Genomic DNA, 22,923 nt, shown 5'->3' on the forward strand with positions numbered 1-22,923 from the left:
TCTCTTTATCGATAGGTATTGTATAAAATATGAAAATAATAATTCCTTCAGACAATAACTAAATATATTTAAACAACAGTATAATAAAACAATGTTATAAATAAGGATATATACGTCATATCATAATATTATGTTAACAATATAATATAATGCATTTCGTCGTTTCGATTATTTGAATAATAACAAGACGTCTTCGAGTAATACCCATGTGTAGACAAGTTATAGACTGTAATGCGTACACTGTATAGCCTGTATAATACTATAATACAGTACCTACCTACTTATGCGTTTCGAAAATATCACGTCGGCCCCGACAGCGCCGAATAGGTTAGGTATCGGCCTGCCGAGTTTTAGGATTTATAACGTTAGATTACAGCTATACATTTGTCTGTTGTACGGTTTAATAATTCGGCTCAATTTTATTTTCAACTCATGTCCGTATCGATTTATCATTAACATAAAAAATAAAATTAACGATCAAAACGCTCATAACCGGATCGCCGAGATTTCCTCGGTAGCTCGCAGGCCCAATCCGGGCCTGGGCCCCGACGCGCACTTAACTCGTTATTCATTATTACTGTTATTGTGTTAGAGATGGAAAATATTTCGAACCCGATGCCTATGCTTAACGATATTATTGTCTAAGTGAAATAAATTCGTGGCCTCCAGCTAGTGTGACGCAGTGGCGGCCGAAAAATGATTACAGCTTACGGACCATCGGTGACGGGCGTACGAATCGTACGATGCGCAACCGCGGTGTTACGTGGTGTTGTTTATATTATAGACTATAGTAGTGTCTTTATGAGGAGCGTCTTGGCAACGATCACGTAAATAATAATAATAATAATAATAATAACAATCCGGTTCTGGCCGTCGCGTCTGGGAGAGGGTATTACCGTGGAACCGGTAACCCCCGTATACCATAAACTCCCACCACCACCGACGATACACACCGCCACAGTAACCCCTCCACACCGTTGACGAGAGGACGGCAAACCGATGTACGACACTGCCGAGTCGTCCGTACGGTAAAAACGGTTCGCAACTGAAATCGAAACAAATATGCGTACCGTGACGCGCAACCACAGTCCGTGTCGCGTTTTGTTGATGTGATAACGTGTTTGTTACTGTTAACGGGTGTAAGGAAAACGGCCTCAAAAAACGTTAGTTATTAATAATCGCGGATTATTAAAGTATACGATAAGAGGATAGAGAAGTCCGACCGACCTGAATCGTTTTGTTGATGCTACCGGAGCCGGACCGAGGTAAATAATAAATCAGTTATTATTGTATTTATTGTTATCAACATTCCGTGCCGCGCGCTCATCCGATAGACTAGCAAAGTGACTTTTGATTTCGGAATTCGGAGACTCCGACGCTATTATAATTTATAATATAGGTTGGCTAATCAGTAAACGCGAGCCGATACTGTTAAATGTGTACAGACAGATTTTTTTTTTAAATGAGGGACTTATTATCTGTGTATTAAGTAAATTTAATATTGTATTTTACTAATATATAAAGGATTCTTAATAGTGTTTCGTGTTGTGTGTTTTGCACTTGTGTCTTTGTGACTAACCTACTCAATAAGAAAGCAACTCAATGTTGGTAACACGTTGAATATATTTTAATATTTTTTACATGATGCAGTTACAAACATTTTTTCTTTTTAATTTCATTTGATCTAAATTAGATCAATATTAAAAAAATGATTTATTTTAGTGTTTGGGGAGTGACCGATAGTTTATTTCGACACTTGATTTAAAACGAATTGTGATTTGTGGAACTGAAAACTTGCTATCGCCTATCATTATTGTTCATTAGTAGAGAAATTCATCAAAGTCCGTGCAATGGCTTTGAAGACATGATTTGTAACGCCTTCGATTTCTATGGATCGATAATTAGGATCCATAGATATTGAGGGAGGGAAATTTTAAATGGAATTGTAATATACCTGGGGTCCATATAAATAGTAATCGGGAAGTGGGTCATTTTACTTTATTTTGAATAATGTCTTCTTATCACCTTCACCACGGCCTATAAAAAAATCAGCCAACATGTCTGTCTGCCTTTAGGTAGGATCCGGATTATACAAGTGTATTCTGTATATTGTTACGGTTTTCCTTAGAAGACTACATTTTATTTTTATTTTTGGTTGGAAACTCTGCGACGACGACAATATAATATAATATTATGTTATTATTGTCTCAATAATGCTATTAATGAGTTCGTAATGGTTACAGATACGGTTATAGCAAACTGTATACTGCAACACGCTGTAATACGATGATTATGTACGTCTGTTGCGATAATAAAAATAATATAGTTTATTATCATTACACGATAATCGTTTAAAATAATATGTTTGTATTATGCGTTGTTGTTGCGATTACTTTATTCGTTTTAACAACAGGTGGTGACCACGACGATGGTTAGACACCGGAAGCGCCTTTATAAGGTTTCTTCTTGGTCGGCGAGCGAAACGAAAAATATGTTTGTTGTGTGTCATAGTTATATTATTATTATTATTACGGTCTATGATAGAGGAAGGGTATAATTGGTGGTAGAGAAAAATGTAGGTCTAGCTAAGAAGCATAGTCAATATGTTTGGCATTTATAACATTAAAATTGATCTGTAAACTTAGTAGGTGTTTGATAAAATACATGGTTTTTTTTTTGTTTGTGATTATATTTTGTTTTTATTTTTAACGTTCCTTTGTGTTTTAGTAGTGTTTGATAAATGTAATTTATTTAATTATATGAATTAATGGTGAAAAAAATAATAACAAATTAGAATAATAAAAACCATGAATATAGTCCATTATTTCATTCGAAAATTTGGTGCCTATTTGTTACTGTACAATAATAATATCTAAAATACTAATTGAATAATAATTTTTGGTTCGAAGATTTTTATGTTTTAAGTTTTTTGTATCTATGTGTATTGCCAATTGTACTGTATATTGAAATATATATATAATTATAAATTTCGTGTAATAGGTATGATATAATATTATTAGGTATCCGATATGCACAATTTTTACATTTATTTTTAAATGTTAGAACATTCTTGGTAAAAAATGAATTCGATATCCTCTTCGGGAAACTTTTACGAGAGGTAACTGATAGTATTTAGAAAATTAAATTATTATTAAATCGTATGTATCTTATAGACTATAGAAATATAATTTTGATAATTTTCACGAATAGGAAATTTCGAAATGTACCGTCGTCGACCGTCGGGTGTATGATGTCAGTATGACCTATGAGTTATGACTTATGAGTAATACATAATAATAATAGTAGTAGTAGTAGTAGTAGTATATTATGGTCTGAATGATAAACGCTTGAATTACATGATTGCATTTTAACATCGACCGTGTTAATGTGTATGATTTGATGTAGGTACCTACATGGTACATGTTGTATATACTATTATACTATTATAATAAGTTACAGTTTGCGCTCACCCTAACCGCGAAAACCGTCCGCGTGTTTTGACATTAATTTAAGTTCTGTATTCATGACAAAACCCGCTCAGAAAAGCCTTAGTGTCGATTAAATAAATAACAAGCTTAAAACTTATTTCGAAATTTAATCTCATTTTATTAACCACTTTGAGTTTAGGAAATTTAAGAAATTATTATTCAATTTAACATATGAAAACTTGTACTTTTCTATAAAATTCTAAAAACATAATATTTTATTTATTTATTTTATTTTTATGTAATATATTATAATTTTATTAATATTGTAGAAAATGAAATTGTGTAGGTGTGTCCTAAAGTGACTTCAATACATTTCAAATTAAAATATATATTAAAAATGTAAAATATATATAGTTGAAAGTGCAATTTTAATTGGCTCTTATTAGTACATAAAACATTTTACTTAAGGGTATACTTTAAGTAAATATCAAGTAACATTAAGTATATTAATGTTTCAAATATTGGTTATAAATTCCCATTTTGATTAAAATGTTATAATGTAGTGAAAATTATTAGAAAGTATTGTTTCTAAGAATTAACATTTTTTCCGGATTGAAATTTATATTCCCTTGAAAGGTAGATACTTTATTTTTATTTTCAGAACATTAAATAAAAAAAAAAAATTGTTGAAAATTGTGTGAAAAGTAATGTAAAAAGTATGAATTATTCTTATATGTAATTTTATATTGTTATTAATTTCAAAAACATTTAAACTAATTAATTGTGTTGTTTTTGAAAGTCTGCAACTATTTGAGACACTTCGAGCATCTTATGTCCGCATACAGTGCGTTTCAAGTGTGTCTGTCAAAAACCGTATGTCAGGTATTCCTTAGAAGGTTTAAACTTTAAATTCTACTCGTGAGCGAACTTGTATAGGTACATATTATATTATTCACATCGAAATAGTTGTTTCTGTCAAGGTCAAATTGTGGATGAAATTGTGTCAAACGGTTATTAAAAATTTATACCGCAATAAAATAGTGAATATAAATATATACATTTATTATATATATGTATATTAATATATTATTATAATCGGATATCGTGAACGTGATATCGAATATTTTAATATTTAAATATATTAAAACGTTAATTACCGTTTAGTTTTTGGACCGGATTTCCGGAGATACATAAATACTTGGTGCCCGCATTAGATACTATAAATAATATGTATTATATTTATATATGAACAGTGTTATGAAAATATGGATAATATGGATAACGGTACTGTATAAATTGAAGTTGCTAGATGTTCTTGACGTTGCCTAATCTATAGAATTTGGAAGTTGGAAATTCTCGTCACATATATTGTTAGTTTGTTACTAAAGAAATAAGTAGTTATGGCATATCAAAAAAATTGTGTTTGATGAATTCATTGATCCGTCGATCATCAGTTAGGTTTGGCTTAAATTAAATAATTTTTTTAAAGGGCCACATAGACGTACAATGCATGTGCTTGATATCGGTACAATTATACCAAATTATATTACTTTTTAATAGAAATCATTTAACATACACATATATATTTATGATATATTTATTATTTTATCAAACAGATGATTTAAAATATTATACTCGGTGATGTGTGTAATACCGTATTAGTAATACGTATTATGTATAGAAACTATAGCCGTGTGAAATGGTGTAACAATGGCGGGGGAGAGGATTAAGGGAGATATGGTTCTCCATTGTCCATATTATTTTACATAGAAAAGTATTAATCATTTTTTGGTTGTATTGGTTTTGTTTAATTTTTAAAAAATATTATTTTATCAGTATTATGTGGTATCAACATTGTAGATAAAGACCGTAGGCATAGAACAATATGAAATTATGAAGAATAGAATGCAGTTATAACTTATAAGTTTAAAACCGTGAAACTAGATTTAATTAAATCAAAAATAATAGACATGTTCCTTTTGGCATCTTAATTTTAGATATGTTTAAAAAAAAATTATATAGGTAGGTACTTAACAGCAAAACTATGTGTTTTTGAATGTTTTTTTTTGTTTTGCCTCCCTTCAGAAATCTCGGCTACGCCACTTACCATGTACATCATGATTTTTATAAAATCATAGGACTTGAATCACATAAACATACCGGAAAATTGTATTTAGGGAAAATTTCTTTATTTTCTTTGTTTCAAAATACAAACATATTGGATACATTTTTTATACTAGGACTATAGGATTATGCACTTCGTAAAACGTTAGTAAATCATAAAAAAATAATAAGTTCATAATTCTTAAGTCAAATTATATGTACTATACACTTAAACAATTAAATAGTCTATATTTGATATACATACAGTATCATAGACAAGGTATCTGGTTAACCGTTATATGTGCTTCTAAACTATAGTTTTAGAGAAATTATAGCAGTCTTGAAGTAAAAATTAGAGGGAAAAGTATCAATATGTATGTATTCAATAGTAAAAAAATAATTACATATTTTAGTTTTAAATAATTTTAAAATTACTCAAATTTCAATTAAAACGCTTTAAATATTCAAATGTGATAAATAACTTACACAATCATATAAAATATAAGTAATTAAAAGTTGGTGACTTTAGTTATACTTAAGCCTTGAAGTATTTAGTTAAGTACTTTATAAAGTTACTTGTACTATGTCATGTGCTCGTTTTTTAAAGTCTTAGGTATAGATATTGAAAATAATCAGAATTAGTCAAAGTCTTTTACAAAGTTGTAATAATTCAAAAGTTTCCCCAATAAATATGTTGGAATGAATTTAAATATAAGTAATAGATTAAATATATAATAACACGTACATTTATTATTATCAGTTATCACAATTAAAAAAATGATTTAAATAATTATAAATAGCAAAGTAATTTTAATATTCTTGTCTTAAGTTGATTTTTTGCATACATGTAATTAATTCATATTATTTTTTACGAAAATTGAGGTACTAAATAAATGACACCTCTCACTATAATGCATATAAAATTATATTTTATTTTTTCTTTGTACGAACCGTTAACACAGGAGAGTCTGCATTTCCATTTTTTCTTCCATAAGTGTATATATAGGTACCTACCTAGTATATAATTTGTAAAGCTTTATTCAATAATTCAATATTTAGTATTATAATCTGAAAATGGAAATAGTCAATTGCCAATTATACATATATATTTACGAGCGTGCAGTATGCATGGAAATTACGTATATATACTATCATTTACCATTTAAATCGAATCAAATATTGGAATCGTAGTTATACTCAGTCGTTTATTTTACTATATAATCTGATGGATTATCATAGTGTATGAGTTTGATGGATATTATTTTGAAATCTTTTATACTTAAAATCAAAAAAAAAATTATATCATAGTAAGCTGCAATCATAAAATAATAAAAAAAACTTGATATGAATTATTAATGTTGTATTAGTTAAGTTTAATTTAAATAAACATTTTTTTTTTTAATTTAACTGTTTAAAAGTTTGTTTTTATTAAATACACATAATAATTAATAATACCTATTTTATTTTAAAATTAAGAAAAATAAAATAATATAATTTAGAAAAAATATTAAATTTAGCTAACGTGTTTTCAATCATTCATTGGTTAACTTTTGAGACAGCTGTCTAAACTAATTTGTTATGATAATTCAAGTTTGTATCAAAGAAATTCGTTGTGAGTTTTAATAAATTTTATTTTTGAGAATAAAAATCAAAAACCTTGTAAACGGAATATTTCACTGGAAAAATCTTCATAGTTATTCATATTAAAACTAATGCATATCAAATTATATTTCAATATTTTATCCAATCACTAAATATGTTATAGTAAGTTTTCTACTGATGTTTAGACTAGCGTTTCTTTTATGTATTATTGTGATCTATTTTAAGGATGGTATGAAACAATTGATTTTTCGTTCATGGATTGTTAACAACAAATTCTCATTATTTTGCTATAAGCAATTTATTTTTATTATTTTTTTTTAGTTTTAGAAAGAAAAATTATTTATTTGTTACGTTCAAACAAAACTTATCTTAATATTGATCTCCCTCTGTATATTGTTGTAATATGAATTTAATTATTATCGATGTGATATGATTATTTATTTATTTTTTGTCTGATAATATAATAATAAACCTACCTAAAATATATACTAATCATATGTGTATTATATTATTTATAAATGTCTTGGAATGAAATCAATGCATTTTATTGATTGATTGAAAAAAAAAAAATTGAAAAAGAAAGCTCAATGAATAGGCTTTGAAAATTTTGGCATTAGAAAAAATAATGGTTTATGTACAGCTAAATGGAGTATTACGGAGAACGAACATCTGGAATTTCTTGCAAAGAAAATAAAGGACGAGATCAAACGATCTCATTTAATCAGGGTTGCTATATATTATGTTTAAAAGATCCAGTAATATACTTTGCCGTGATTTGTACTTATAAAAGTTTTCAACGAATTATTTTAATCATCTGTTTAAAGCTTAAATGTTCAAATTATTCTATTAAACAAACTGAACTTATTTATATTTTTAAATATTGTAATTTTTGTAAACATTCGAAAATTATCATTAATAGCCAATAGGTATATAAAATAGAATTATTTACATGTCAGATTAACAATTAAAATTAATCAAATTATTAGATAATTAGATACTATAAAATTTAGAGTTGAAAAATTAAAGTATGTGATATGTGAAAAGTATTGGTTGATGAAATATATTTTGTAGATTTATTATTTGCAATAAAACTTGATTCGAGTACCAGTAATGTAATACTTACTATGTATATATATATAATATTGTGTACTTATATACACATGATACTATCCTTGTAAAAATTTTAAGTTTTGTTGAAAATGTCAGTATTTTTATTTATTATTTATAGTAAAAAATACTATTGATTACAATATATGTAGTGATAAAGAGAATTAAAATAACATATTATATAAATATAACTGATTTGTGAGTTAGGAAAATGCAAATAACAGTTTTAAAAAATAAAATATATATTTATTGTTTATATATTATATTATTTTTATTTTTAAGCAACGTTAAAAATGTATTTATTTATGATTATTATGATTCAAAGATTTATTATTTAATATTTTTGCTAGAAATATATAAACTAAATATGGTTTATTTGACCATCGTTTGTTGCTAGTTCAGAATAAACATGACTTTTGTTGAAAACGATGTAAAGGTAAGATTTGCTACAGACAAATGATTAAATCATTCTAATTTAGATAATTTTTGTGTAAACAAAATTGTATTTACAACTAACTTATCACCTTGATGTAATGAAGCAAGGAGATCTAATTGTGAAAAAATATCTACATTAATTGTATTAATGTCAGTATTGGTCTTAAGATTTTTTTAGTGGATACGTTTATGTAAAATATTTAAATACTCAATATTGTATAAATACTCTTAAGTACTATATTATATACTGTTATATATTTTTATTGTAGAGTGTTTATTATATATTTTTGAATTTATCACTATGTTTATTCAAAATAAGTATTAATTTAAATTATTCACTTTGAATTGAATTTTTATTTTCAAGGTATTCATACAAATTTTTACAATAATTTTTAATTTTTTTATTTTTTTATAATGAATAAATTAAAAAAAATTGTGTTGAATAATCAATTAATCAATTTGTAGGGATTTTCTGACGATGAGCTCATTAGCTGTTAATACAAATCGCATCCCACAATGACAATTATTAAATTAGAGTACCTCAGCATTCTCCCCTCTTGTTGTTTCTACACGTGTGGGAAAATTTACAAATAATAACAAGAGTAGCTTATTTTATATCAGTGTTGTAATTCATAACAATTTATTAACATTTTATTGTGCTGTACATATAAAATGGCCGGAAATTGCTTTCAATCATCAATTGTAGAAAGAGAGGGAGCTTATACGTAGAATAAGTATTGAAAACGATAACACTAAATATTATTTTATGTGATGTATTTTGACAGCGTTGTCGTTCTCGTGTGTAGGCATGTAGCAAATGAAATCGACTGATAAGGTTATATACTTATATAATTCCAATCGATGGACGAATATTTTATGTTTAAATTATATAATAACAATAATAAACGTAAAAAAAAATAATAATAATCTGGAACTCTAGAGGTGTGCATATAATATTATTATCAATAACAGATGAAAATATATTTCACAGATGTCGGACAGGTGTCGTCACGTGTTTGTCAGGTTGCACCATTTATGTAAACAATGCATGTACATCATAAATTCGAAAATAAATAATTTAACACAATATCAGAATGCAATGGAAATAACCGTCTTGTCTTAAAAATGTGTTTGGTCTACAGTAATAATCGATGAGTAAATATTAAAATGCGAGATGAGTTTAGGAAAACATTAGGTTGCAAGTAATGGTTGAATAAGAAAAAAAAAATGGTAATTTATTTAGATAAGTATTATGGGTACCTAGTGGTTAGTTATATTCTTAAAGGTTAGAATATATCTATTCTGTACTAGTATATACATAGCATACTAACACTATACCATAGATGATATATATTTAATCTACGATATTATTGAATAAGATATAATGTTCTTCCTATGGTATTGTGTTTCACTTAATCCCAAAGAAGGTTTTAAGGAATAATGATATCTTATGATAAATACAGGTAAAATTGGATAGTATTTTGAAATGTTTTAGCACTATTAATTTATAATTTGTATAGAAGAGTAAAGGAAAGAAATTATAATTAATTGTATTAATTATATATCATATTGTTGTGTAAAAAAAGTAATAATGGTTTATTTATTTTTTTATTAAATGTAATCGCACTATAAGATACATATAATATAAGATATTAGTTAAAAATGTATCACACATTTAAAAGATTTTATAGCATAATTAAATTTTTCTAAGTTTGTTATGAAACATATTCATTTTTTTTTTTTTAACTAGTAGTAATAAATATGCAATTTAATCGAGTTTATCAAGTTTCAATTATAAAGTTTTAATGTTTAATAATGATTTATTTTTAAACTTAAATTTATATGTATTTAAAATATATTATTTATTTATTGTAGATTTAGACATTATATTTATGATCTGTTATTTTTCTATATAGGTTAGTTACTAACCTGTAGGTACCCTATTTTTTTCTATTTTGTATTACATTATATTTTAATAATATTTACATTAAATTAAGTATAGTTATTTATTTATGAATAAATAGTATAAATATAAATACTTAATAATAATATCGGTGATGAGCTTCACTAAATTTACTTAAATGTTATGTACTTATACATACATTATATTTTCGAATATATCATGTTATATTTATTATTAAATTTTCTATTTTTAATACGATAAATAAAGATGATAATGTTTTGCATTTAGCTAAACAATAATTTAGATTGATTGTTACATAATATGTGGGTAATATCATAGATTTTAATTTTTTTTTTTAACTATTTTGAAATAATTAGTTTTTAGATTCTGAACGGAGTGATGAATGTATTGATTTTACAATGATGTGTGTGTGTTTTTTTTTTCGTGTCTGTGTACAGCATAAGTAGTCGAAATAATGCTTCAATTTCAAACTTCGGGGGTGGTTTTCGATAGCAAAGTGAATATCCTTGGTGCATTATAGAGATAAAAAGTAAACATTTTCCAACAATTTTAAAAAAAATCGAGAAAAACAAAAAAAAAAAAAATGACGGAAAAATGGGAATTTTTACGCAAAACCAGTTTTCGACCAAATCGATTTTTTTATATGGTTATAATTCAAAAACTAATCACTGTAAATACTTGAAATTTTTACCAAATGTTTATGTTAGTATTATCTATATACAGTTTAATTTTCAAAATATTTTGACTTTTTTTTAGTTATTTATAGACCACTGAAATTATCGATTTTTATGAGAATTTTTTTTGAAGTGTCGATAAAAAAATGTTGGATGACTAAAAAATTTTGAAAATTTAATACAAGGTTTCTTATGAGTTGTTCTTATTGTAGCTAAAAAAAAGTAAAAATCGTAAGTCACAATTTTTTTTTATAAACGTTTACGAGTATAGTTCAAATATTTACGAAATCTATCGAAAACGCGAAAATTTGTAAATAATTTTGAAGTTGAAAAATCATAAAAATTTTTGTTTTATGTTTTCCTTCAAGCAGCTATAGTAAAAACTCGAAGCATAATTATAGAAAAAGTTTCAAGTGCGTTAGAATTTTAAATTTTTACGAAATAGCGTAACGATAACGATTTATCCTCAAACGATTTTAAATATTTGTAATATTCAAAAAGTATAAACCATAGATACTTGAAAATTTTACCAGTTATTTAGATTGGCATTTTCTTTACGTGATTTTCAAAATATTTTGACTTTTTTTTAGCTATTTATAGACAACTGAAATTTTAAATTTTTCTGAAATTTTTTTTTTGAAGTGTCGATAAAATTTTTTGGCCCAATCAAAATACTTAAAAATTTAACACAAAGTTTCTCATAAGTTATTGTTATAGTGATCAAAAAATTTTAAGAATACATCGGCATAATTTTTTTTAATTTGCATTTAAAGTTCAAATATTGACAAAAATTCGTCAAAACCATGAATATTTGCAAATTATTTTGTAGGTATAATTCATAAAAACTTTTGTATAAGTAGCTAAGAGTTGAAAATTTAATACAAGATTTTCTATAAATTTAGCTTACAATAATTATAAAAGAATTAAATTTTGGTGTATTCAAGCAATTAAAACATAAACCATGGAAATTTTAAAATAATTTTAAATTTTCACATTGATTGTAAGTAATAATATATATTATAATCCTACAGTAAAATAATAAAATGTATATACCTATATGTATTATACGGGAGTTTACCAATTGCGCTTAAAATTACCTTTTCATATACCAATTGCGCTCTAAACATTTTAGGGTCGATATACCAATTGCGCTCTAAACATTTTAGGGTCGATATACCAATTGCGCTCTAAACATTCTAGGGTCGATGTACCAATTGCGCTCAATATATTTTACATTACCTAAGGAAAACTTATTAGTTAGTTAATAACCGATTTTTTTTGCGAGTTAAAAGTAAAAGTCTTCCAAGTCGGTGAAACGTATAGGCTTTATACAGTTAAGTTAATGAAAACTTAATACAAATAAATTAATAGGTACACTATAATCGGTCACAAGTTTGTAATTACGTTAAAATAATGAATTTGGTCACAACGAGGTATAATAATAACATTATGATTTAAAAAAATATATATATAACACAAATAAATTAATAGGTGGGTACACTAACTGGTCACAAGTTTGATTGTCAATTATTCAAAATTAAATTAATAGGTACATAATAATATTATAATTCACATTTAAACGTTTTTACAATAATGATAACACACAATTTTTAAAAATTCGTTTCTACAAATTTCGCCAGATTTGTATTTATCGATATAAGAATTAATTGTTATTTTTTTTTTTAAATATGCTCTATTAGAAATATATTTTTCCTGTTCTATACTATTTATTGCAATGTACGTGCTAGTCTGCGTTTCAATAATAACTTTTAAAAAGACAAAAATATTTGGATGGGGAGAATAAAAATTTGTAGAAAATGAAGCGTGAAAAGCTTCACATGCATTAGTTGTACGTTCACAGCTTATTGAATTGGACGCCCACAGTTTTGGAGGAAATGTAGAATTAGATGATATATAGTTTTCAACGAGATAATTAGTAAATTTAGTTAGATTTGAATTAATTGGTTGAATCGTCATTAGTTCTTCTACAAACACATCCTCCACTTCTTCGTGTGAAAAAAGTGATAAACCAAAAACTAAATGAAGCCATTTTCCTACTTCAGAATTAGGATTTTTATACTCTGTTTGCAGTCCACAACTTTGAATATTCCTCCACCAAGCTTGTGATAAATGAAATCGACACCCTACTAAAAGTATTGAAGGCCAGACTTGTTTTACTGCAAAATGTATACCTTGTTCGAAATCGGCAACGACTGTTTTTGGATTTAAATCAATATTGAATGTTGCACATTTACTAATTAAAACTCGAAATAAATATTCATATGTACTTGGTAATTTATTTGGCAGTAAAGAAAATATAAGTGGAATATAGTGCCCATTTTTCAAACCATGTATTGTAAAAAGTTGGTAAAAATATTTAGAACAAAATTCGAATGTTCCATCAACAAATATTTTGTCACAAGTACATAAAAATTCTAAGTTTGATTTGGTAGAAAAACATATTATATTCAACATATTGTCGTTTATAAGCAATAAATTCTCACTCTTGTATGTATTTGTATCCAAATTATTTAAAGCTGTATGCACTTCGGTTACATTTTTCGGTAAAGGTGGTAGCGTTTTTCTACGAGTACGATAAACGCTTCGTCGTATAGAATGCACATCGTTTAATGTTAAATCTAACGCACTTGATTGCACTTCATTCCGAATTAGTTTTAGTGGTCGTGTTGTAACTTGGTCTGTTGCTTTTCTTTTTAATGAATTAGCAACAATTTGTCTATTAATATTTGAACTTACTTCGTGGTTATGATCAAAATTCGATTTTAAAAGCACCGTTTCACTCACATCACATAAAAAATTCGAAGTACACGATTTAATTGTACATCTCCATTTTATTCCATTTTTGGAAATAGTACATTTTCGGAACTTAAACTCGTCAAGAACTAATAACGGTTTACCTTTTTCACTAAAAGCTTTTGTAAAACGATCCATATTGTAACGTCAAACAACTAAAACTTATACTAAACGATTAACAAGACATAAGTATTGGGTACCTATCAATATGATTTATATTTATAATGGGTATCACCAATGTGTTCTTCTATCTACAGTATATTGTGTGCAACGAAACAATTAGGCTGATAAAATATATCCGATGATAATGAAAACTTGTTTTCGTCCATCACTCAAATGCGTACTTCCGTAATCAAAATATGTGCGTAATAATAATAACGTTTCATAAAATTCCCTACATTAATATATATAATAATACACTGTTAAAAAATATATTAAAACATAAGACATAAAGTAATAGGATTTTGAGTTTATGGTAATCATAATATTTGTATTTTGCATGTTTTAACAATAATAATAATTTTTCAAATAATAATTTGAGCATGGCAATTTAGAATAATATAATTTAAATTCAAGCGCAATTGGTATATTGACCGTAAAATATAAAGAGCGCAATTGGTACACTAACCGTAAAATATATGCAGCGCAATTGGTATATTGACCCAAGTATAAAAATTTTGTTTTAGGCGCAATTGGTCCATGCCCGTATTATACGAGGTGATTATTGTGGTTACGAACTAGATATATTATATTGTTCTGTGATATTATGGTATTTATTTTTGTGTAATAAGATATCTACAATCATTCTTTTGGTATACCAGGTATATCCTATGATAATATATTAAGGTATTATGAATTATGATAACTACATGCAATGTTTTTGGAAAAATTTATTAACTATGACTTTTGCATTTGTTCCTAATTGAAAAATAAAATATTTGTTTTAAAATAGAATATATGACAATATTTAAATATAATATATCCTAGACTGACAAATCATCTTCGTTCAGAATCGTTTTTTGAATACAATGATTCCCATCATTGGATTCAAATTTAATCTACCCTAGTCCGAGGTTCACCCCGTCCCCTAATGTACAACAAAGCGGTACCCATTTGCCCGCTTTTTTGTTTTTTAATTTTAGTAAATAGAATATTATTTATTTTTTTCAGAGTAAAACTTAATTATAATAATGTTATTCTAATATACGATGAGATAATAATAACACTATTGACATATTGATTGATTCAATTAAATTCTATAAAAAAAGATTACATAATGATTTAATTTGTTACTAATACTAATATTGATAATCGTTTTTATATTTGTTTATACGTGTCATTTCTAGCTATCGAGTAATTTCACAAAAAAAAAAAAAAAAAAACATTGACAATATGTTAACATCAATTGCAGATTTTCCAGTATTAGTGATAATATCAGTTAATATATTCCATTAGTATGCATAGATTAACAGTAGATAGTGATGTGTTTTTTATTATGTTTAATAATTTTACATTAAACATATTTTGTTTGCAATAAATAAAATAATAATTATAAAAAAAAAAAAAAGGTCATGTTAGTTTTCTTTGCATGTGCATTAAAATGTAAACGATAATATTGTTTTCTATTTTCGCAATATTTTTATCAATAAAATATTCAAAAAAAAAAAAAAAAAATAAATAGAAACATTTTTTTGAATAGATTGAAAATATTAATCAAACATAACATTACGCTTTCCGAAGAAAACAATATTGGATGTGATCATTTCATTGTTGTTAAATAGTAAATAGTACAACAATTCTACTAATTAAAATATTCTTTATAATTTGTATTTATTAATTTAAGATAATGCCAGCGCACCATCTGTTTTCTCGTTAACTAACGCACAGTATAATAAATATTTGTATTTAGTAGATACATTTTTTTTTATTTTCTAGTGAATTGATCTATAATCAAAAATTAAGTTAAAATATTATTTAAGTCAATTCTTAAGTAATATTTTAATTTAAGCAAATTATGTGTAGTATACATTTTAAAACTGTAAAATTTTACATAATGATAACTCATATTTAAATTAAAATATCTGTTAAAGCGTATTAGGTATCCTAGATAATATTACATATTTTAAGTTTGATTTTAAGATAATCTAAACTAATATTAAAGTTAATAATACACAATTAGATTTGTTGAATGAAAATTTACTATGCTGCACGTGGGTCCAAGAGAGAAAATAAATATGAAGCAATGAAGCAGACATCTTTTTAACAGTTATTATATCATGCGTAATTCAATAGTGTAATCATATTGGTATAAAATAACATGTTTATTATAAATAAGTAAAATTTATTGTATATTTACGTTGTATTCAATTTACCATAAGAATGTATAGTGAAGTTTATACTGATACTTTCAGCCACCAGGTAGATATATACATACAATATTGATTTTGCGGTCGATATGTGGTACGAAAATTACTTTGTTTATTCAAAAATATCTAATATATAAAAAATAACATAATATTATGATAATATAATATACGTATAAGCCCATGTGTTATATACCGCGTGTATTTATATTTATATTACCGTGTGAGCTATTCGGTCGAGATATAACTTGGTTATAGTTCAGGCGAATTGCACGTATGTACGTACACACGCCACATGATTACGCCGTTGTTTTAAGTTGTGTAACATGGCATAGTTAAATGTTTTTTTTTTTTTGTTATTTGGAGTCGTTGTAAAAAATTTTGTTGAATGTATTATGAGTATATTTCTTGTGCTATATCTGTATATGTGCGATGTGTGGTGTATATCCCGCAAGATTTGCCTACACCGCGTTCGGTTTATAGAAATTTATTTGACGAAAAGTTGTCTCTCCGTAATTGAGCTTTTGGGTAATAAAACCTGGGTACTTTGTTTAAAGCTTCGGGGTTTATTATTTCCAATATTGTACTCTGACACTAAGAATTTCTATACGGTATACAATATACATATGCCGCGCACACGTAACGTATATATAATGTTTATCATTTATATATATTTTCAAGATACATACATATATATATATATACGATAGGAGGTACTTAACTCCATATCTGCTGCAAGATTTGTTTTTGTCAGCGAGATAAAAACTTTAATTTCAACCCGACGGCGGTGAATTATAATTAAACGAGACTTATTGTGTTTGTATAATAAATATTCAATATTGGTAATGTGATCGATTTTGAACAAATCAAATTGAATCGTAAATAATAACTTTTATTTGACGTTCTTGTATGCAAATCGATTTTTGAAATTTTGTTAATTTAAATTGAGTATCATTCTAAAATTAAACGGAAACCAATTAAACTTTTTTCCTAACAAGTCATAAAATGTTGGAGTAATTATTTTTTTTGTTGGTATTAATATATATAGGCTTAATGTATGTTATATACACACACTCACATTCTACACATATATACTACATGTAGTATATTGTTTATTGTATATATTATATAATATAGTAGTAAATGATATGTTTAATGTTTATTATTGATATTACATTTTTAAAATAATTAATTCATATACTATATAAATCATATTAACGGGTTTACTTAATATTTTCTGTGTGCATCTAATTTTGTTTGAAAATTTAACTTTTAAATATATAGCATACTATAAGTGCCTAAATCAAAATTTAAATTAAAGAAAAAAAAATCATTTTGCACTTTTCTTTGCATCTACCATCTCGTCATGGGTATGGTTTTTGTCAATGAGAAATACTTGTAAAAAATACTTATGACTTATGTACTGTACATAAAAGAATCATACTATAGAACGTCGTCTCGTTTAAATAATCTATTCCAGCCATGATTTACGATAACTTTTGTTTGTAAACAGTTTCTTCTACTCTGTTTCCCAAAAATCTCGGCTTCCTTTTAACAAGATGTTTATCGGTTCGTCGAATTCCGAATACGAGTTTGTTTTTTTTTTTCTCTAAGAATAGTTCAGAGCTGAAAAACTTTACTAACAATATAATAAAAATGTTTTCGCAGAGTATTTGACTAGTACTGGAACTGTTGATGAACTTAGCTTGCTGCTGTCGGTCTACAATAATGGGAAAACTATTGAGCCTTTTAGCTCGAGACGAGAATAGTTGCTGTTCTGCTCAACAAAAATACGACATTTTTTTAGATTTTGAAAGTAAGTATATTACTTATATAATTATATATTTTTTAAATTTTTATGATTTAAACGTTTTTTGTTGAAAACCAGCTGTGTAGTAATTAATAATAATGATTTTTAATCTTACAAAACATTTAATTGCTATGTATCGATCCGCTGTATCCATTCTGACATTCGGAAAAAAAAAATCATAAGTTAACTAAAATATATTGGAATGACTCTAAAAAATGTCTTGGAAAAATAAAATCTTTGAATTTAAAATTTTTGAAGGTATGTTATGACGATAAGTATTGTTTTTTATAAAAAATATTTATAATACGATGGCAAAGAACAATGTCATGTCATGTCGTTTATTTAAACAAATAGAAAAGTTGTTATAAATCTGATGGAAAAAATGCTATGCCTAATTTTTAATGTGTTTTATGATTTTACTTTTCCAATACGTCTTTTGCATCATGTGGTTAATCAATTCAAAATGAAAAGAAAAATTAATTCGAGGGTAATACCTAACTAATAAGTTTATCTTTATTCAACAGCGTGGTAGATATTGATTGGAATATTATAATAATTTATTGGTATTATTGTATTATCTATGGAACATTGTGTTAGTACATAGTGTGTATAATTTGACGTTTTTACAAGGTGTCTATATAATTTTAAAATTTATAATTTATATTATCTAAATAATTTTTTTTTTGGCTTTTTAAATTATCATTTCTTTTTTAATGATTTTTTAATTAGAACTATTTGTACTTAAAAATACATAATTAATTAGTTCTCTAATGCTTCATTATTACTAAAAATCAAATTAAAAAGTAGTTGAACTGTTGAAGTGTTTAAATAATTTAAACTTTTAAATACTGTAAAACGTAAAGTTTTGACATCAAATAAAATGTTCGAAATGGACTTTCATTAGGTACCTCTTAAAGGAGTTGTTACAAACTTTATTTAAATTCTCTGCATATATTAACAAATGTTTTTTCCTATTCACTTAATTATTTAATCAAGACTTAGAGAAAAGAACGGTCTATTTGATTTTTAAGCTGAAACAAATAAATACTAAAGAATATAATTTTTTGTGAGTTATTAGAAAACTGTTGTAATTTGTTTAGTCATTAAAATTAGATATGTGCTCTAGTAGATCTAGCCTATATAAAAATAGTTATAAATAATCGTATAAAAATTGTCAGGTATTATTGGCATATTATAAATATGTTTCTATGATGTTTATACTTACTTTTTAAATGTTGAAACCTGTATTAATTTTTTTCAAATCATATGAGGCAATGATTCAATATTTTATAACCTAAACTAACTTATTTGAGAGACATTATTCAAAGACCTATAGAAAGAAGAAATATTGAACAAATACTTTTACAAGTTATGTAAATTTGTTTCTGAAAATTAATGTATTTACTAATATCAAGTATCAATGATTGTAAAATAATAATTTAATTAAAATTTAATAAGTTGTTATTCGCATAATGCTTTTTAAAACCTCTTCCACTTAGTAACTGATATATAACTTTCTATAGGGTGTAGTAATGTAAAAATAGAGCGTGTGCGCAATATATACGTATGTATTTATCTTTTTTAACTATTAATTTTGTAATAGGTATTATATAAAGTAACTAAAAATAACCTTATCATAAATACAGTTTAGTTGAGTGTAATCTTAGGTACTTAGAGCATTTTAGGGATTTCTTGATTAGCTTTCTTATACAATATATTCTCATTATTTTATAATGAAGCATTCTTTTAAACACAACTGTGTGTAATATAAAAATATAATAATAAAAAAAAAGTTAAAATTAATTTTTTACGTAAATTTTGAATATTTTTATTCGTTTCATAAAAAAAAAAAAAAAAAAAAAAAAAAAAACATTACATTTATTAATTTGTTTTTTGGCACCTTGGCTTTAAAGTGTATAATTTAATAACATCATTCAGCAAAAATAATTTCATTAAAACTATTGGATGACGTTATACGTATTACCGACTTTCTTTATTATGATAATATGACTCATTAAGTGATTCAGTTAGATGGTATTTTTTTTTTTTTAAACATATGTTAATATAGTAATTATTATACTATTGTAATTTATGAGTATCGAACAATTGTTGCTAATATTTATTACATAGATATGCTTTATTTTTATAGACTTTGCTTTATATTATATGTTATGTCTGCATTATGTCTAATAAACGATTACTAATGTTTTATTATTATTAATATCGCATTAATTACGTGATAAACTTTGACCGATGACATTTATAAATTAGAATAAATTAATGTTTTATTTAATTTAAATATCTAGATGCTCAACCTACTGAAAGTGAAATGCAACTATTTGACGAGGTTCAGATCGTGCTTACCGAGGCCTCTGACGTGCTTTCCGATCTTAAACATTATTCGGGCGCTGACCAATACATACGAGCAGCAATTAATAACCCAAGTGCCGAACAAAATGCATTGACTTGGGAAGCGTTGATGCCCCGAATCCGCACTTTGAGACGGTTCTATTTTTTCTCTCAAAAAAATAGGTTAGTTTTTATATATTAATTTATTTGAACTCTATAAACTAAAAATGAAGTTATAATTTGTTTTTAGTTAACCATAATAAATATTAATAATAATTGATAGTTGGCACTAATAAACGTATATAATAAATACCAATCACCATTATCATAAATTGCCATTAGAATTATTTTTATTATTTAGCGATATATTTAATAATATAATATTTATTTGGTTTTCTAGCTTTCGTTGTACCTCAAATCCTGACTGAAATATGTTCAGATGATATAACCCCATCTTTACATTTAGAAAATCAACAAGCTTTAGTCAAACAGTTTTCTGAGATCATTGAGTTTGTGTTAAAGTTCGATGAATACAAGGTGTACTGTCGTTGGCAGTATTTCATCATAAAACTTTATTAAAAGTTGGTTGAGTAACCTTATTGTTTTCAAATTTCAGATGCGAACTCCAGCAATTCAAAATGACTTTAGCTATTATAGACGAGTGTTGATGCGTGAAGGCGCATCAGTGCATTCGTTTGCGGACCAAGATGAAGATTCTAACAGCAACCTGAATGTGGCCAACAAAGTGTCGTTGTTCTATGCAGAAGCAACGCCAATGTTGAGAACGCTGTCAAATGTCACTTCACAATTTTTGAACAGAGTAACTACTTAACTGTTACTATATTATGCAGGCGTTAGCATTATTCAGTATAAATATTTTAACGGTTTTACAATGCAGTGTCAACGGGATAACTTATAGAATAATACATACTACTAATAATTATTTTATTATCTAATACTGCAAAGATTTATGAATAAATGTCTATATATATATTTCTTTTTTTTTCGTTGAAAGAAATTTGTTAGTTTTTCTAAACTTTTTTTGTAATTCGTTTCGATTGTTTGTCATTCTAGCCATAACCATTCCAATAAAATATTTATTCCGCACGTTAACAGTTGAAATTTTTTTCTTTTTATTTTCAGGATAAACGACTCGTTGATTATGCCATCGATATGTTGAGTACCATGGTAAAGGTGTGCATACGCATGCTGGAAACACCGTGAGTCATATTAACTTTCTCAACAGCGTTTAATTATAATTGCAACGTGTTGTTATAAAAATTGTGTGTGTTTTACAGAACGGTTCAGTTCAGAAAACAAGAAACTCACCTTTTCATGCTTCGTGTATTAGTTGGCCTCATCATACTGTACGATCATGTGCACCCTAACGGCGCGTTCGTCAAAACTTCCAACATAGACATTAAAGGTTGTGTACGGTTGCTCAAAGATCAACCGGAAGAGTTTCAGACTGAAAATCTGTTGAACGCGCTGAGGTAATGAGATGTAAAATGTACTAGAAACTGGAATCGAGGCTTTATACCTCACACCTCACGGTTAAGTGATTACTATTTATAACCGTTTGTTTGTTTTCCCTGGACAGGTATACGACAGCCCATCTAAACGACCCGTCTACATCTAAAACTGTCAAATCTCTACTCATGGAGGCGTAATTATTTTATTTCTACAACTGCTCAACCCAAGATCTGATTTTTATAAAATCATATATTTGTATTAAGTATTATATAATTTATTATTTTAACATTTAGTATTATTTTATAAGTTAACGGATACATCATGTACAATATTGTGTTATAAGATATATTTTTTAATATCCTGTTTTCACAACTAAGTGTATTATTAAATCAGTACTTTTATACTAAGATTCTGCAGCTATGGCTTTTTTAAATATTCACCGATTATTTAAGTCCATTTCTCGTGCATATGTCATATATTAGTACCTACTATATTATGCAATATATTTTGCATAATGTATGTAAGTAATAAGTATGTATTTATTATAACTTAATATAATTTAAAAGTTTCAAGATCAAAGAATAAAGTCACGTATACTGAACAATTACCTTATAGGCTATACTATATAACCTATTATAATGTAACTTATATTACGTGTTAAAAGCGCATTAACCAATGATCCTCGCCGTTAGTAATCGGCATATTTTAATTACTACCGATCGCTTATATTACCGCGGTTACTTAAATTCTACAAAAATACACGCTATCGTACAGTTAAGTATATTTTTATTATCTGTGTTTTCAGTATTTATGTAATATGATATAACTTTATTGGCCATTT

The 22,923-nt window shown here is 26.2% G+C and overlaps 1 protein-coding gene across 1 annotated transcript; it reads left to right on the plus strand.

Moving 5' to 3' along the window:
• The first annotated feature begins 995 nt into the window (after positions 1-995).
• LOC112599378 (protein FAM49B) lies at positions 996-22,348 on the plus strand. The gene is made up of 8 exons (XM_025346261.1): positions 996-1,265; positions 18,119-18,266; positions 20,567-20,788; positions 21,007-21,146; positions 21,226-21,429; positions 21,753-21,829; positions 21,908-22,102; positions 22,210-22,348. Exons 2-8 carry the CDS (start codon positions 18,146-18,148, stop codon positions 22,277-22,279), a joined length of 1,029 nt encoding a protein of 342 aa, XP_025202046.1. The 5' UTR covers positions 996-1,265; positions 18,119-18,145; the 3' UTR covers positions 22,280-22,348.
• The last annotated feature ends 575 nt before the right edge of the window (positions 22,349-22,923 follow it).

The sequence above is a fragment of the Melanaphis sacchari genome, unplaced genomic scaffold, assembly GCF_002803265.2.
Source record: "Melanaphis sacchari strain LSU unplaced genomic scaffold, SCAv2.0 Contig50_pilon_pilon, whole genome shotgun sequence".
Lineage (NCBI taxonomy): Eukaryota > Metazoa > Arthropoda > Insecta > Hemiptera > Aphididae > Melanaphis > Melanaphis sacchari.

What these genes read in the sequence shown, in the direction of transcription:
- LOC112599378 (XM_025346261.1), top strand. Translation starts at nt 18,146, where the DNA reads ATGAACTTAGCTTGCTGCTGTCGGTCTACAATAATGGGAAAACTATTG. An exon ending in CTTCACAATTTTTGAACAGA is followed by an intron (nt 21,430 to 21,752) that starts GTAACTACTTAA and finishes TTTTATTTTCAG; the next exon opens with GATAAACGACTCGTTGATTA. An exon ending in ATACGCATGCTGGAAACACC is followed by an intron (nt 21,830 to 21,907) that starts GTGAGTCATATT and finishes TGTGTTTTACAG; the next exon opens with AACGGTTCAGTTCAGAAAAC.